An 18,642-nucleotide genomic window follows, 5' to 3' on the forward strand; every position below is an offset into this window, starting at 1 on the left:
GTCAGGGTCTGCATCTGGTCCTTGAGGTCTCTCACCGCCCCGTCAATCTCCCTGCGGACCATCGCCCGAAACGTTTCGTAATCCTCATCGGTCTGGTCCTTGGGTCTCGCCCCTCCGTCATCCGCTCCGCACTCGGCTCCTTCGCCTCCACTCCCGGGGTCTTGAGTCCCCGCAGCTCCGGCGCCTTCGCTCGTCTCGCCCGGGTTGGCGGCGGCGGCCTCGGCCAGTTGGACCCGCTTGGTGTGGCGGGTCATGATCGCCTCCCGTCAGATCGGGGCTTGATCCATCAGCGTGGTGGAGGTCCTTGGCTGGTATTGCCGTGGGGTCACCACCAGCTGAAACTGGGGAGGGGAGGCCGCGGTCCTTCTGGCAGTATGGATGTGCCAGGGTGTCTCGGCCCCCTCCACTCTGGTTGGGAGTTCTCCGTTCTCCGGAGACTGTTCGGACATCGCCTTTTCAGTTGCCGGAAAGGTTGAACTCCAAGATAGGGTAGTCCTTCAAAATGTCAAGTCGGCTGAATTCAATAACGAGTCTCTTGGTGAAACAGAGTAACAAGTTTATTGTAAACAGAACTAGAGACCATGGCAGAGATTGAAGGACTAAAATACATAGGCACTAAACCAGCATTTAAGGTATAGATGAAAGGAATTCCTACGGTGGGGGTAATCTATGCAACACATTTTCGCACTAGGATGCTACTCCCTTCGTTCCCAGGCCGAAGTCTCTCCCACAGAGAGCAAGGCTGGGAAGGCGCCCTTATCTTTTTCACATGTTAGCATTTCAAAGCAGACTACACAACAAAGGCCTCTCTAGTGAGGGGGCAGGAAAGTGAGCTAGCAGCAATCGGTGTACACTGTAAAGTACCCAGACTCCTTCACTTCAGAACCAAACTTAATACAGGTATTGAGTAATTCATAGCAGACTTGACACTCATTGCCAACACCAAATGACTCTACTCACCGTTCCGCACCACATTCTTCCATCTCTCGAATGGTGGAAAATGAAACATCATCTTCTGGCAGGAATGCCGTTCATAAGATCATCCCCATCGGCCATTGTCACAACCGATGCCTCAAGATGGGGTTGGGGAGCCCACTTCGGGACCCTAACGGTACAAGGGCAGTGGACAGCCTATGAGAAATCTCTACATATCAACTGCCTAGAACTCTTGGCGGTCCACAGAGCACTCAAGTCATTTCTGCCGTTCCTTCACGGTCTGCACATCCAGGTCACTTCAGACAACGTGGCAACTGTGTTTTATATCAATCGTCAGGGGGGCACTGCTTCTGTTTGCCTTTGCAGGTGGTCCTTATCCCACTGGCATTGGAGCATTGTTCACAACATATTCCTAAAAGCTGTACACCTGCTGGGAATCCAGAATGTTCAAGTGGATGCACTAACTCGTCACCTTGTGAACGACCACGAATGGACCCTCAACCGCATTTATCTTCTGACAGTCTTCAGGACATTCGGGGTTCCAGCCATAGACATCTTTGCCTCTCTGGACAACGCTCAATGCCCATGTTTTTACACTCGGGCCCCTCCATCCACGCAATCCGCAGGAGATGCCTTCCTCCACTCGTGGTCGGGACCACTCCACTACCTATTCCCTCCAAACCCACTGATAACGAGAACGGTTCAGAAAATCAGACTGGATCGGACCAACTGTATCCTCATCACTCCCTGGTGGCCTCGCCAACCATGGTTCACCACCCTCCTTCTGTCAAACAATGTGTTTCATCGCTTTCCCCAAGTTTGGGACTTAATCTCTCAACAAGACGGCAAAGTCCTACACCCCGACCCAGGACTTCTGCAACTGACTAAAGTCAGTTTCTGGATTTTCCCACAGAAGTCCACCATGTCCTTCTCAACGCCAGAAAGCCTGCCACTAGAAAATCCTACTCACAAAAGTGGAAGTGCTTTTCAGCGTATGCTGCTCAACACAACTTTCTTCCTGAATCATCATCTATAGCTCAAATTCTGACGTACACCTTGTTTCTGTCAAACTCAGGTCTGGCCTACTCCTCTCTAAAGTTTCACTTTGCTGCTATTTCAGCCCTTCATCCACACATTGAAGGACACACTGTCTTCTCTCATTCCACAACAAAAGCCTTCTTAAAGGGCAGTCTGCATCTTCATCCTCCAGTTCGCCAACTGCAACCCATATGGAGTTTATCTCTTGTTCTAAGCCAGTTGATGAAACTCCCCTTAGAGCCGATGGCATCCATTCCACTGCATCTCTTGTCATGGAAGATGGCGTTGCTGGTGGCACTCACATCTGGCAGGAGAGCCAGTGACGTTTGTGCCTTTCGGACGGATCCCCCATACACTGTCTTCCACCATGACAGAGTGGTGTTACGCCCTGACCCTACTTTACTGCCAAAAGTAGTTTCATTCTTGGCGTGACGTATCCTTCGGGCAGGCTGTGCTTCACTCCATTTTTGACTGATGCCTCCAGCCCCATGCCCTGTAAGTACAATATTTCTTATCATTTATATGCATGTTTAACATGTGTTCTTTTATTACAGAACCAGCACCCACCTCCGTGCACTCCAGCTTACCAGTCACCCATGTGTGGGACTGCACAGAGACCACGATGAAGATAAACAGGTTGCTTACCTGTAACTGGTGATCTTCGAGTGGCATGTGTGCAGTCACACACACCCGCCCAGCCTTCCCCGCTGCTGGTTTATTCTTTCTACTAATAATTTTTCTCTATACAGCAGCTAGAAGAAACTGGGTGGGTGGAGTGCCTTCCCTTCGCTCCAGGCATGCGCAGTAGATGCCTGCTCCCCAGATTGAGAGGGAATGCGCGCCAAAATAAATGCCTAGGCTAGCTTTGATTTCTCCGAGGTCAGGTTCGTTTCCAGGTGGAAAACCCCATGTGTGTGACTGCACAGATGACGACTCGAAGATCATCAGTTACAGGTAAGCAACCTGTTTTTACTCTTCTAATCTTGTATGCTTCTAATACTACACAGATTTCTTTTTTAAAAAAAAGTCTTTCTCAGTCTTGCATCTTTTTATGAGGGACGGATTATTCTTGGAGGGAAATTTAATACTGTTCTAGAGTTGTACTTAGATCTAAACCCCTCAAATCCAAAACCAAAAATATAACTAGGAGACCTACCAAACTTGATGGGTTGCTTAACAAATTCAATCTGTGTGATATATGGAGGTATCTCCATGGTTTTGAAAGATATTATACTTTTTATTTGGGGAAACATCAAGCTTATATTAGGATAGATTACATTTTAGTTTCACTAATTGAAAATGTTAAATCAATAGATATTGGTCTAGTTATATGGACTGATCATACTCTCTTACATTTAATATTCTGTAATACAGATCAGGCCAAACGATCACATAATTGGGTCCTAAATACATCAGTTTTATTAAGGGAAGATATTAAATCCAGACTGATTGAAGGTTACATGGGATGCCTTTAAAGCTACTTTTGAGGGGTTCTTTAATTTCAATTTCTAGTGCATTGAAAAAGGAAAAAAAACCACTCCATATTAATGATATATTAGACTGCATTAAAACACTTGAATTACAACACAAAAAACCATGCTCTAGAAAAATTTACAAAAAATTGCTACAAGAAAGAAAAAGCTTTGAATCACTCGAGACAAATCAGATAGAGGCTAATTTATTATATTTAAAAGGGAAATTTTAGCATTGTACTCCCAAGACCTTTAAAATGGAGAGTCCAACAACAAAAGGCTCGCAAAGCTCGCAAAGATGGTGCTAGAACCTATCAGTCTCTAGAAATTCTTTCACTGATGGCTGATTTTTATTAAAAGCTTTATTCTTCAAATACATCATCTGTAAATGATATAAATAAATTTTAAAGGATCACAATTTTAACAAAAAAAACTTACTATGCAACGTAAAAAGATCTTAGATGAACCAATCACCTTTACAGAGATTACTCAAGCGATCTCTCAAATGAAATCCGTCACAACTCCAGGCCCAGATGGATTCAAAATTGAATTTTATAAATGTTTTAAATTAGAACTGACAACTCCATTAACAATTTTGTGTAATCATATTATTCAGATTCAACATTGCCCTTCCTCATGGAATGAGGCACATATTACTACTATTACGAAACCTGGAAAAGATACTTCAGATCCAGCTTCATACAGACCAACTATCCTGTTGAATTGTGATTCAAAACTTTTTACTAAAATTATGGCAAACCGTCTTCAGTCAGTCATTACTGATTATATTGCCCCTATATTGCTTTATCCCAGGCAGATATATAACATAATATCCATGAGACCTTAAACATCTTATATATCCATCTGCAAAACTTTATATAAATGGGAGCACTTCAGCTCCCATTTACATCTCCACTGGGTTGTCCCGTCACCCCTTCTTTTTGCTTTAGCCATGGAGCTACTGAATGAAGCTATTTGTCAGGACTCCGCTATTCGAGGAATTACTGGCTCCTTTCAGCATAAGGTTTGCTTCTATGCAGATGATACGGTCATATATATCATCGATCCAGATAAAACTCTTGCGGCTCTTCAACCCCTTCTCACAAATTTTGGTTTACTCTCAGGTTTAACTGTAAATGTTTCTAAATCAGATATCTATTATATCTAACTTTAACTAGTAGTCAAACTGCATTATTACAGCAATCCTTTTTGTACAATTAGATTAAAACTTCATGAAAATATCTAGGTGTTAACATTCCCCTTAAACTAACTGATTTATATGAATTCAACTATAAGAAAATTTATAAAGAAATTCAGTCAGTTTTAAATCAGTGGCATACAGTCAGTCAGTCAGTTTATTGCGGCTCTAGGCCAATCGACAGCAACAACACAACTCATCAATAACAGTACAACACAACACCAAGTTGAAGTATAACATAACAATATAAAACTTGTACATCCATCAAAGTGGTAATAAAATTAGCTGACATAGGCAACACTTAACTAAAAGCATCTTCTTTCAAATACAGACAGCATTAAATTTCTTCCTGTCAAGGTCGGTAACATATAGAAACTTAGCAAGATCCAAAGAAAGTTGATCACTCCCATCCCCTAAGAGGAAGTAAATGGTTTGGGCCTGATTTAAAGATTCAGCTAGCATTAGATGGTTCCGCAAAAGTCTGTACCTTGCCTCTGTATGGAAAAGACAGTTCAGAATAAGGTGGGAAACCGTATCGACCTCCTCCAGGCCGCACGGACAGATCCTGTCTTCTAACGGGATCTTGTGGAAACGGCCCCTCAGTACTGCTGTGTCCAGAATGTTCAGGCGTGCCAAGGACAGCATCCGCCTGATCTTAATTGGCTGTATCTTTTCTAGATACCTGGCACATTTAAGGTCACTTGTAAAAAAGGTTGGGATATACATCCCCCCAACTTTGGCCAGAGATTGTTTTAACTCCAATTCCAGTAATCGGTCTCTGATAATTTCTTTTGCCCCGTTCTTGAACATGAGGGCTAGGGAATCAATATTCAGATCACATTCCTCTAATTTGGAATTTAATTTCCTCAACCAATTGCTGACAAATGAGTCGTAGAAGATTTGGTGTACAATGTCATCCGGATTGGCCAGCACTCTTAAAAGGAGACTCAAACCTCTATTCCACATTACTGTGGAGAGGCTTGGAAGCCCCGTTTCCAGCCTGTTTGCAATAGATGAGGCATATTTTGGCACCTGAAGGATACATCGTACAAACTTCGATTGAACCATCTCCAATTTGGTTATTTTGTTATACAGGAAAATCTCAGCTCCGTACATTAATTGGGGTATAACCTTAGCGTTATAAACCTTAATCGCCGCTAAGGCGTTATAAGCGCCCTTGGAGGTGTAAAACTCCTGCAGAGCGAGCGCCGTGCGTTGGGCGTTACAGTGTACGTTTTCAATGTGCCCTTGGTAAGATCCTGTGTGATGAAAAACAACCCCCAGATATTTGTATGTTTTGACTTGTTTCAGTTTTTCATCATTAAAACGCCAATTCATTTCTCTAAATCTTTTGGTGAAGACTATAATTTTAGACTTGTCCCTGTTAACGACTAGATCTGTGTCCAGACAAAAGAGGGAAAGCATCTTAAGCGACCTGCGTAAACCAACTTGGCATACATTAAAATTAACATTAGCTGATGGTTTGCATTTATTGAAATCATTTATTTTGCCAAAATTTCTGACAAGCATCACTAAATAATGTTTTTGGGCTCACAAAACCTCTAGGATCTCTGCTACTATTTTATACAAAGACCCTAGAGAAGGTGGTTTAGCACTTCTGAACCTCCTACATTATTATTATGCAGCTGTTTTAACAAACCTTATACGTATGTTTTCAGAAGACTGTTCATTTGGATGGCTGCAGATTGAGGTGTCATTAACTTATCCTCTCACTCCAACTGATTTTTGCTGGAATTCTAAACATAGTAGATCATCATTTCATTACTTGACTCCAATAATGGAAAATATGCTTAGTATTTGGCCTAGTATTTGGAGGGCTTCTATTTATTTTTTTATTATTTATTTATTTTTCATATAATTTTTCACTGAAGCAGGCTCAGGGCGGCTAACAACATTGAATATATTGAACAGTAAAACCATAAAGCAGTATAAAAACAATTACAATAATATCAGTTAAAATTAAACAGTTGCAATTTAAAATACTAAACAATTATAAAACAACAGTTTTGGTGCTAAGTTCCATACCATGATGTTGAGCAGTTCTGTGCTTTAGTTGAAGGCCATTCGAAATAATGTTGTTTTGCAGGCCTTGCGGAATTGGGCAAGGTCCCACAAGGCTCTAACATCATCTGGGAGTTGGTTCCACCAGTGGGGGGCCGCAATAGAGAAGGCTCGTTCTCTGGTAGCCTTCAATCTCACCTCTCTCAGCCCGGGGATTTCTAATAGGTTTCGTGATCCAGATCTAAGTACCCTTTGGGGAATGTATGGGGAGAGACGGTCCCTAAGGTAGACAGGTCCTCGGCCATATAGGGCTTTAAAGGTAATAACCAGCACCTTGTAGCGAATCCGGAACACTATTGGCAGCCAATGCAGCATCCGCAGCCCTGGCTGTACATGATCCCGAATAGAGAGACCCAGTAACAGCCTGGCTGCAGCATTCTGCACCAGCTGCAGCTTCCAGATTCAAGACTTGGGCAGCCCCATGTAGAGGGCATTACAGTAGTCCAGTATCGAGGTGACCGTTGCATGAATCACTGTTGCTAAGTCGCTGTGCTCTAGGAAGGGTGCCAACTGTCGTGCCTGCCTAAGATGGAAAAAGGCGGATCTCGCAGTAACTGCTATCTGGGCCTCCATAGCCAATGTGGGTTCCAGTAGCACCCCCAAGCTCTTGACTTTAGGCGCCGATATCAGTGGCTCCCCATCAAAGACTAGTAGAGGGATTTCCCTTCCCAGGCCACCGTGACTCAGATGAAGGACTTCTGTCTTCCTTGGATTCAGCTTCAGATGACTCAGCCTGAGCCACTCCGCCACGGCTTGTAACGCTGGGGCCAGTTTTTCTGGGGCGGAGGCAGGCCGGTCATCCATCAGCAGATAAATAATAGTAATTTATCCCATATTTTCTCCATTCATTATCAATATTTTAAATTGGCTCATAGATGGTACTTATCACCATGCCATCTTCAGAAAATATATAAATCTAGTTCTGATAAATACTGGAAGTTATGTGGATGTTCTTCTGACTTTCTGCATCATTGGTGGGTGTGTTCTAAAATGTATGCTTTTGGGGACCTAATTCTTTCTCAAATAGAACAGATTACAGGGTCCATCTAGAGAATATATCTGAAATAGTTCTTTTAGAATATTGGCCTGCCCTACAACTAGTTTTTAGCATCTTTAGGCTGGCCAAGGATGCTAAAAACAACAAAAAAGGATTCTTTTCTTATATTCAGAGTAAGAAAAAGAATAAGGACATAGTAGATCCATTGCGAGGGCATGAAAGTGAAATTGTAACAGGAAACGAAGAGATGGCGGAACTGCTCAGTTCCTCCTTTTCCTTAGTCTTCTGAGGGAAACAGTGCTCAACATGGCAAAAACAGAACATAAAAGGAGGGTATGAAGTTCCAAACTAGGATCAGCATAGGGGTAATACATACACACCTAGTTTCTTTAAATGAAACTTAAATCCTCAGGGCCGGATGAACTGCATCCAAGGGTTCTAAAAGAGCTTGCAGATGTAATTTCTGAGCCTCTGGCTATTATTTTTGAGAATTCTTGGAGAACATGAGAGGTGAGAGAAGATTGGAGGTGGGCAAATGTTGTCTCCATCTTCAAGAAGGGGGAAAAGGACGATCTGGCCCATCAACTTAATGTCTATCCCTGGAAAAGTTTTAGAACAAATCATCAAACAGTCAGTCTTGGAACATTTAGAAAGGATTGCTGTGATTACTAAGCAGTTCCGCCATCTCTTCGTTTCCTTTGTACACCATCTTTATTGCCCTCCTTTCGGCCCATTCCAGCTTGTTAATATCCTTCTTAAAAGGTGGTGCCCAAAACTGAACACAATACTTCAGGTGAGGCCTTACCAGAGCAGAGTAAAGCAATACCATCACTTCATGAGATCTGGACACTATACTTCTGTTGATATAGCCCAAAATTGCATTTGCCTTTTTAGCCACCGCATCACACTGTTGACTCATGTTCAGCATATGGTCCACCAAGACCCCTAGATTGTGCAGGGGTTAGACTAGATGACTCTGGAGGTCCCTTCCAACTCTGTGATTCTAGATAAAACAGATTCTGAAAGGTTGGTGATATTGTTATCAGCTGCTAAATTTTTACTTGCAGCAAAGTGGAAAGACTCTTCAATACCTACAATTGAACAATGAATCAATAAATTATGGGACGTTTTTATAATGGGAAAAATTAGTACTGCATCAATTCCTATTGAATTTGGTAGACAAAATAAATTTATTATATTGTGGTCTCCTATTGTTGAATATTTTTCTGCTGCAAAAATATTCCCTTCTTATCCTTATTTCTATAAGATGTGTTATCTGTAATAGACCTCTATATGTTTTATTTCTTTGGACAGCAATAAGTTTTGAGTAGGTAGATAGTTTATTATTTTTGAGTAATAATTAAAAAAAATACGTTTTTCTCATTTCCTCTCTTAAAACCATGTTAATAGTATACAAAATCTTGGCAAAAATTTCTCCTGCACTGGCTAGGGATCCAAAGGGGCCCTCAAACTTTACAGAACTTTGTGTTAAAAGAAGATACTATGCTTGACTGTACATTTGAGTGACAAAGTGGCAGGGCCAGCCAAACCTTGCTTATAGTGAGATCTATCACTTAGATTACCCTATATTTTAAATTTAGATAGACTTGTGACAAAATCTGCTTTATTCAATCATTCACTATTCAGTGCAATAAAGAGGCTTTCATTAATCATGTTCAAAGTATTCTAATTTGGGGGGGATATTTTAGGCACTCATTATCTTTATTTGTTCTGCTGTAGTTTTATTAGACTTTTTGTTTGCAGTATCAGCAACTCATAAAGAAACTAAGCAGTTCTTCACTCTGTACAACACGCTGGATGATAAGAAGGTATATTTAGAAAAAGAGGTAAGTTGCTGGTTTTGACTGATCAAAATGTGTATCTTATATAACTTACTTTACTTGGTTAGGAATAGGCACAGACTGGCTCACAGACCAAATTTTGTCAAGGACCAGGACCTGGTCCATGCGGTCACACCAGTCCCAAGCCACCCATAAACTACCATGTTTCCCACAGTGTTTTCTGTGGTCCATGGGAGCAGTTAATGAACCAGACACACTGGTGCCGAGGATTGCCTTGCCTTCCCTTGCTGAGGCACAAATTGCCTTCCCTTCACTTGTGGAAGCATGCTACTGCTGCAGCACAAGTTTAGAGAGTGAAAGGGGGGCCATATTTAATTACGTCTCCTTCCCTTCCTCAATCACACTGCAGTGGTGGCACACTTCCAGGACAGAAGGGGAAGGCAATCATTCCCTTCCCTTCACTCCTAGAACTGCACCTTAGTAAGTGAAGGGAAGGCATTTTGAATGCCTTCCATTCATGAACCCAATAAACCATGACCTGTTCTGTTAAATGGGAAAATCCATGAAGGTTTGTGGTTCATAAACCCCACAAACAAAGAATCTCCACAGACCTCCATTTTTTCAGCCCATGCCCATGCCAGTCCTGGTTTCCTGGTTATAAAAGCATAGTAAGTTGAGAATCTGTGGGATTTTTAGTACTAGCTTTGTAGCATGGTTTTTTAACATAGGCTTTAGCTCTTATGACTATAGCTTGAATCCTATATCTTCTTTCCATTTGTGCTCCTTCATTGGTGAGTGGGTCGTGCTAGACACTTCTCAGCTGATGAAAAAATACTGGTCTTGGCATCAGTAGAAGTGTCCAGTGCAAGCAGGGTATGTGCTCTGCAGTGGAGGGGGCTCAGATGAATGAGGACCCAAGCCTGTGAAAACAGATTTGAAGTGCGTTTTCTGTTTTTGAAGCCAGCATTATGGGGTCGTAGCAATGGTGGAGAGATCACTGGGAGACCAGAAGGAGGTGTTACTTCTGTTCTACCGAGTCTGGTATACTATTGGTGGTCCATACATTCTGAGCAGTAGCAACACACACAAAATAAAATATTTAAGCTATTTATGCTTAAGTGTTTGGTATTTAAAGATCTGCGGAAAGGGTTGGATCCAGGTGTGGGGGCCCTGGGCAGAAAGTATACAAGACCCCTCCAGTACCCAGTACTACACCCTCTTCTTGCTTATCTACCTACGTTCTCCACATGACTGTGTGTCCTTCCCTGGCCACTCACAAGCTCTCCCACTGCTGTGTGGCCTTTCACCAGTGGCACTGGGCAGTAGGTCCAGCTGGTAGTGCTGTTGCCACCTGGAGCACCTAGCTGTATGGTCCATCTACATTCCCTTCTCTAGCAGTGCTACATATCCAAGGAGGCAGGGGGAAGGACATTAATGTGGGTGTCAGCAGCAGTGGGCCCACTAGAGGTCCTGGGCCCCAGTAGCTGCCTTATCTCAGGGTATGCTGTTGCAGGCCCTGACTGAGAATCACGTTTGGGGAAACTAAGCTTTATTTAAAACATTAAGCTGCCATCATTTTGCAAGGTCTTTGCAGAATGAAACTCTTTTTAGAGTCAAGTGCCATAAATTATTTACATGAAAATTTAGCATGGAGACCATATGGTTTCTTTCTCTCTACACATGATTTTTGCAGGTTTAATTATGACTCTCTCTTTCTACATGAGATGAGAGCAACACCAGATGTGAACTTAAGAATATTCTTTGATGAGAGGACTATTATTCTTGTAATTGAGTATGGTTGAATATGCATGACTTTTTCTTGAGAAGATATGACTACTTTGTGAATCTATCTAGTTGAAAATTATCTTTACAGATAGATTTAAAAAAGTAATTATTAATGATGTAAGAAATTGAAATTTATTACCATATGTTACTAATAAAATTGTTTGAAATCAACGAAAACGCAAGGGGAGCTGGAGGGAGCCATGCCTCAAAATGCACCCACAGAGCAACTGGTGGGAAATCTATTGCTTGCCCTGGGGGTGGAGCAGTGCTAAGTAAGAAATCGGTACTGGTTTTGTGATACTCGATGGCTTAGTCGCACATCAACATTCTCTCTTAATGCCAGTGATAAATCAGTGAAGGTTTCCCATTACCCAGTATGATCTGAAACAGAACTTGCTTTCCAGCAGCCAGTTATCAACTGCTAAACAATCCAGTGAGGGAAAATTATACATTCTTGTGTAAACAAATAGATAACAGCTGCTAATCCAATTCTATTGCTTGCATTTCCTAGAATATATTTTAAGGAAATTTTTGACATGAAAGCTTTTAATCATTTTGTCTTCACCAGGTTAACTTGCTGAATTCAATTCATGACAATTTCCAACTGTAAGTAGTCTGTCTTTTCCTGCCAGAAAAAATGCTCTTAAGTTCTCACTTGTCTGTAGCACAATATGACTACTTGGTGTACTCTATGAAGGTCCAGCCTTGTTTGCAAGATACATTTTGAAAATTATCCTTGTATCCTAAACCATGGAGGGCTGCCTAACTTCTTTCCTGTTACTGCCCATTTGTCTTTCAGAGCCATGTCTTCTTCCAGTGCCCGAGAGCAGTTTTTGCGGCAGATGGAACAGATTGTAGAGGGAATTAAGCAGAATCGAATAAAGGTCAGATTATTTTTCTTTTTCAGAATTTTGGCATTTTTTGGAAACTTAAGTAGTAGTTAGGTGGTACAAATTAATGGAGTGCTAGGTATATAGTTCCATTCTATGTCTTGTAACAATATTTAAAGGAACAGTTGTCTTAAGAATTCCAGTAGTGCAATTGGACAGATTGGCTCCGCAATTCTGTTAAAAATTGCTAAAAACAAATAATTTGGAAACACATGAGTGGACAGTAGGGATAAATGTGGTGGATTGGCAGTGTCATTTGGATTCTCCACAAAGTCTTTCTCAAATTTAACTGCTAGCATGGCAGCAACCCAGAGCATCTTGTATCCAAACACAGATTTGCCTCTTGCTTAAAGTAAATCTTGAGCTTTAATTAATTGGTTCTTCAGTTGGCAGTATATTAAATGAAAAGAAATAAGAGAGAAGCTTGCTACCTTGAAGTGTCTGCAAATACTCCTACAGATCTATTCTTGCTGTCTCTTGTGCATGCTACATTGAAGAATGTTCAATTTGAAAATCATTCTGGCATATCTTGGCCAAAAGAATCATTGGGGCAGGAGTGCTTAAATTTGAAGAACAAGCTAGCTTTATACACAGCACTATCCCTTAACATGGTAGAAGCTGGTGCTTCCTTTGTTTCTGTTCTTGTTTGCTGTCCTAATGTTTAGGTACCACCATATTTCTCCTATCTGAAGGAGTAGGGATCTGTAGCAATATGAGACAGCCATTTAAAAAAAAATAGTGTCTACTGGAAGACCTTGCTTAGATGTCATGCATTACATGGTACCTTAGTCCTTTACCACATTTTCAACAGATGGAGAAAAAGAAACAAGAAAACAAAATGAGAAGAGATCAATTAAATGATGAATACCTGGAGCTGCTAGAGAAACAGAGACTTTACTTCAAAACAGTGAAAGAATTTAAAGAGGTAAAAGAGAGTATGACTATAGTAGTGGTAAAGCTTATGTAGAAAATCTGAGTGGTTCTGAGTAGCAGGACTGAGAAAGTGAGCTATAATCTGACAGGATATTGGTTCAACTCAGCCACAGACTTGGTGAGTTTTAGATAGGCCATCCTGTCTCGTCTGCAGTCCTCATTTGCAGAATGTGGATAATAATATTGTTGCACTTTACAGGGTTGTTGAATAAATTACTGCAGTGATTTGTCATGCACAATAACATGTAGCCAATTCCCCCATTGGCTTGGGTGGAATTTTAATTGTTATGTGTTGTTGAATTGAAATAGACTGAACTGTTGTAACTGAAGGCTAACCAGTTGAAGAAGAAATAGATAGGGTTCCTTCTCAGATATTCACTTAATTTTTAAGGCAAGGTCTTCCACCTAACTTCCAACATATGCCCAGTGAACTGGGCAGCCTATATTGCCTATCAGCCATTTCCTTTTGTTTTGTTTTCTTGTTATGACATTTTCCACAATTTCTGAGAGAGAGGCAGCTGATACTTGCTTTACTATTTACCCTAGACATCTCCTTGTTTAATGATGAAAATTTCCCATCTGTTTGTATCAACAGGAATGCCGCAAAAACGAAATGCTTTTGTCCAAACTGAAAGCCTTGAAGAACTTCTGCCAGTGATATTTGTGTCATTTGTACGATGAGTGGTTTTGTCTTTTTGATCTATCCAAGTGACTAAAATTATACAGTTAACCTGTAAAGATGTAATACAAAAGAACAAAAAGGGAATCTTGCCTTGTTTGTTTCTTGTGCAGAAAGATTCCAATTACTTAAGAATGGCATTCTTTCCTATTTTGATCTGCCTTTGTGCTAGTCAGCATTTCAAGAAAAATCTATGCACATTACAAAATTGTATACTGTTTTAAACAAGGAAGAATAAACAGATGTACCCAGAATACTGAATTTGTGTGACTAGCATTAGCTTGATGAAGAACAGTTTTTTCTTTATTTTATAACAAGCTAAGCATATTGCTGTAAACATTTTTGATGATAAAATTTGATGCTAGTGGCTAGCTGTGATTAAAACAGGAATGGCGACTTGCTGAATTTCCAGTAGAGTTTTATAGGTCAGGAGCCTGTAAATCTGCACAGAATCTACTACAGCACAGACTGCACGATCAGGTATTTCTTCAGAATGTAAATTATTTCTCCATTTGCTTTGGAAATAACTCATTTGTGACTGCAGGCCTGAAAGGAAATTCAAATTTGTGCGCTCTAGATGTCTGCAGTAATAGATTCAAGAAATGCAAATGCTGTGGCTGAGTCCATACACCTTTGCTAGAGAAGTTAGCAGTGGGGATACAATATGACTGCTGTACTGTGTATAAGCAGCAATAATCAGCATTCACCCACTAGTTCATTAAGGAAAGAAAATGATCATATTCCAAATAAAATAATGCTTTTTAGGTGCCTTCCAGGAGTTCAAGGAGTATTAATCTTCTCCCTGATGTATGCTCCAGCCATGCATGCTACCTCACTTGTGCATACTACATCACATAAAAAGGAGCTTTTTCAGGTCAGCATAGTGGGAAGGAGCTAAGCACCATTATAGGTGTGGTCCTTTCAGACTGATACCTATGTAAATGTTTATCTTCTGTCTGGCTAAACCTGAATTTTCCTGTCCATCTCTGCAGGGGGAGGACTGGGGTGTTAAGTAACCTGAAATCTGTGACCACAATTACTCTGGTTTCCCAACCCCTTTTCTGGTTTCCCAACAGAAATTCTCACCCAGTGCATTTTGGACAGATACGTGGTTAAGAGATAAACACTGATATTAACAGGTATTTTAGAACTCTGATCTCCCAAATACATGGTGGTGGAAAGTGTCATCAAGTCACAGCTGATTTATGGCAACCCTGTAAACCTCTGTTTACAATGCCACAGAATTTATGCTGTGCTTTACAGACTGGTTTAAAAAGAACAAGAGGTAACTAGTCACCCAGGTTTTTTCACTGTGCAAGTTGTATACAGACTAAAATGATTATCAATGGATTTTAGAAAAGTTGGTTCAGTGGCCAAGAGTGAGCTATGTTCATTGTAACTTCTATGCAGGGGGGTCAAATGTGGCCAGGGGATTGAATCAGCCCCCCAGAGGGCTCCTATCACCCCCCCCGAGCAACTGGCTGTTGTCTGCTTCCTTCTGCTTAATAGTTTGCTTTGCAAGGCTTGCTCAGTCACACAGGCGCTACAGAGCAGAACTTCTATTTTCTCCATTGGCTAAGGCTCCTACCTTGGGGAGGATGTAGAGCTTGTTTTGCCAGGCTCTCTCGATCACACAGCAGAGCTACTGAGCCAAGCCTCTCTTCCTTCTATTGGCTGAAGTTCCTCCACATCCTTGGTACCCTGGGAAAGGAAGAAAAGAGCCAGCACTTCCTTTGCCCAGTTCCCTGGATCTCATGGGGGTCTTAAAGCACCTTTAAGACCAATGAGTGCTAATGTTTTAAGCATGTTTTAACTTTTTTTAAAAAAAGAATTAATTGTGCTTGTCTGTTTCCTTTATAAAGTTTGTATCTCTTCTATCTAATCTTAAATAGCATGGCTCAGCCCAACAACGTCTGGTTTGTGCCTGATCCTGCCCCGTTAAACATCTTTGCTTTGCTATCAGCCATTTCCTTTTGTTTTGTTTTCTTGTTATGACATTTTCCACAATTTTTGGAAGAGAGGCAGCTGATACTTGCCTTACTGTTTACCCTAGACATCTCCACACTAGAGCTTTTTTAGTACACTCCATTTATAGTACCCTCTTTTCTGTTGAAGAACCTTCCAGAGCAGCAGTTGGCATTGAGCCAAGATCAGGAACAAGGCAAAATTAGCAGAATATTAACTCCCTCCCCACTGTAACACATTTAAGAACATGGAAAGGGGTCTCTGGATCCAAACAATAATATGATTTTCATTCTAGATAGTGATCAAACTGGGCAAAAAGCTGGACAACCTACAAAGACTTGCCTGGGGACAGATAGGAAGTTATATGTGTTTTTTTAAGTGCAAAATTATTGTTATATTTATGTTTAGTGCATATACAGCTGAACGTATTAATTAAACCCCACACTTATCCCGGTTCTGGTCCTTGGTTTCATTTGCAAAGTGAAGACATGTTGGATATTTCTTACAAACAGGTGTATGCAGGTAGATGCAGCACTGTGACATGTGAAAAGGGGACAAGCAACCCTGAACATTCCACTGGTGAAACCACAAATTCATCAGATTGTTCCAAACCAGATATTTTATATAGCTCAACACTTGCAAACAACATGACAAATACTTTTATCTGAACAATAATCTGCCAGCATAAAGCAAGAAATCTGTTTTTATTTTTTAAAACATACTTTTATTTATATATGGCTATCTTACTTGCCTTAGGATGTTTGGTGTTCTGCAGTACTTCAGATGTACTGAAAACAAAATTCCTACCACCATAATTGCACTCCTAGCAAATTAAGCATTTGCCAAAAATGGCAAATCTGCTAGTACAGTCCACAGTTTGCTAACATGTGCATATTATTTCAGAGACTTTTACATGTGACTTATTTGGACTCTAAAATTCTGTTTCTCACTGTAATGAACTTAGCCTGGAAGCTGGGAACAGCTTGCAATGATTGGCTGGGCCACAGCCATAGTAATGAAAATGTAGCAAATTGAGAGAGGCTTGGAGGGAAGAGTTTTAGTTTTAGTTTTCAGTTAGTTGGAGTTGGAGCTTGAGTACTGACCAGTGAAGTCTGGGTACTGAAGCTAATCAGTTGTTGTGAAGCACCTGGAAGGAGCTGAGAACAGCCAGTGGGGCTGAGTTCCTTGAGTGGACAGAACTCAAGGAATAAATGTGCCATGTCAAATAAATGTGCCATGAAGAGTTAAAACATTGCTTACTCTGAAAACATACAGTGTTGGTCTCACACTGTTATCTCTTTTCGTCCTTTCTGTGTCTTCCTTCCCCTTTCACTTCCCACCCTTTTAGATTCCATGGTAACCCACCTGTTGTTTAGTTTTCTGTCGCAAAAGTAACAACTATGTATCTAACATGGTAGCCCTGAGTGGTTTGTTCGCTACTCAAAGAATGCTTGGGAAAATATGCTCATGTATCTTTTTATGCTGGGGAAAGGGGGCGTGACTGCTTAGTAGTTTATCCTATAATACTGGAGGAAGATCTGGGACACCCAAGATCTGACTCAGACAGGATGTCTGTACCTATTACCCTGAATCTTATAATAAAAGGAACTTTATAAAGAATAAAGACTTTTAATTTTGGGGAACCAGGGGCAGGATTTGACACTTGGCTAAGCTTCGGGCTGTGAGAGAGTTTTTAGTCAGAAGGGGGACAAAACCAGGCACCTTCTGTGAGGAGAAACTCTATATGGGGATATGTCAGCACAACAGGACAGACTCCTAGTAAAACTGAGAACACTCAAACACTCTGGAAGGAGGACTGGATTCTGGTGGCTAGAAAGGAATCCCAAGATTCAGACTAGGAATCTAGCTGGGCGGGGCACACCAGGAGTGAATGGCTGGTTTTTTAGCTCTAAAAAGGTGTGAGTCCTGTATGCTAGTGTGTATGTCTGAGGGAAAATTTATCTGGCACAAATCAGGAGTCCTCAGTGTGAGTGGCAAAGAGTGAGTGATGATTTATTATTTTTATGATTTGTGAAGCTTGAGCATACCAACATCTCTGCATAGTGTTCCTAGTGCCAAATAGGCACTGCCTGCCTGTCCAAAGTTTTTGAATAGTTCTAAAGCCTGCCAGTGTTATATATACTTATATTAATTCAACTTCCCAATCTCTGTGTTTCGAGATTGATCAGTTAGTAACTTTCTGCCTGCCAAATGATTTGTTTTATTAACAGCTAATTAATATTATTTTATCCCTCTTCCTCGCCTTTTGTGAACCAATAAATATTCTGTGGTTTTAAAATTGTCTGGTGCCTAGTCTTTATATTTTCTGACAGGATTTCTGTTATGTGTGTGCCTGGGGTACTGGGGGGAAGTTGATTGGAAAAATTCTTAGTGGTCACCTTCCATAGCTGACTCTGATCAGTTCTTCACATTCACCTTTACACAATACTTATGCAAATACTGGAGAATGATGTCTAGGTCCACATTCCTGTCTCTGCTTGGCAGTGGAAGATTCTAATGAGCTGCATTTTTGCGCTGCCTCCATAGTCTTCAGTATTATTGATTAACTTTAAAACATGGGTTATGTTCTCTTGTGCAATTCACTCAATGCAAAATGCCTGTGCTAGAGCAGGATAGTACAATACAAAATGTGAATGTTCTCCTTTCTGAGAGTGTTTTATCTTGGTCTTACAAAAAGGTTCTTGAATGCATTGTTGTAATTTTTGTTAAATGCTATATACATAAAAGGATTGAAGAAAGAATTAGAGTAGCCAAGCCAGAGAAAAATGCTTTTCCAGACAGGTGCAATGATGCATGAACAGAGGGGGCTTATTAGTTCTATGACAAAGAAGGGAATCCAACAAA

The 18,642-nt window shown here is 40.9% G+C and overlaps 1 protein-coding gene across 1 annotated transcript in view; it reads left to right on the forward strand.

The window, feature by feature from the left end:
* The window catches only part of CCDC93 (coiled-coil domain containing 93), a 130,290-nt gene extending 116,224 nt beyond the window's left edge, over positions 1-14,066 (forward strand). Inside the window, 5 exon segments of the mRNA XM_060262457.1 lie at positions 9,488-9,570; positions 11,879-11,916; positions 12,110-12,194; positions 13,012-13,125; positions 13,729-14,066. Coding sequence (XP_060118440.1) covers positions 9,488-9,570; positions 11,879-11,916; positions 12,110-12,194; positions 13,012-13,125; positions 13,729-13,791 — 383 coding nt within the window. The 3' untranslated portion in view covers positions 13,792-14,066.
* The last annotated feature ends 4,576 nt before the right edge of the window (positions 14,067-18,642 follow it).

This window comes from Heteronotia binoei, chromosome 21 (genome assembly GCF_032191835.1).
Source record: "Heteronotia binoei isolate CCM8104 ecotype False Entrance Well chromosome 21, APGP_CSIRO_Hbin_v1, whole genome shotgun sequence".
NCBI classification, from domain to species: Eukaryota; Metazoa; Chordata; class Lepidosauria; order Squamata; family Gekkonidae; genus Heteronotia; species Heteronotia binoei.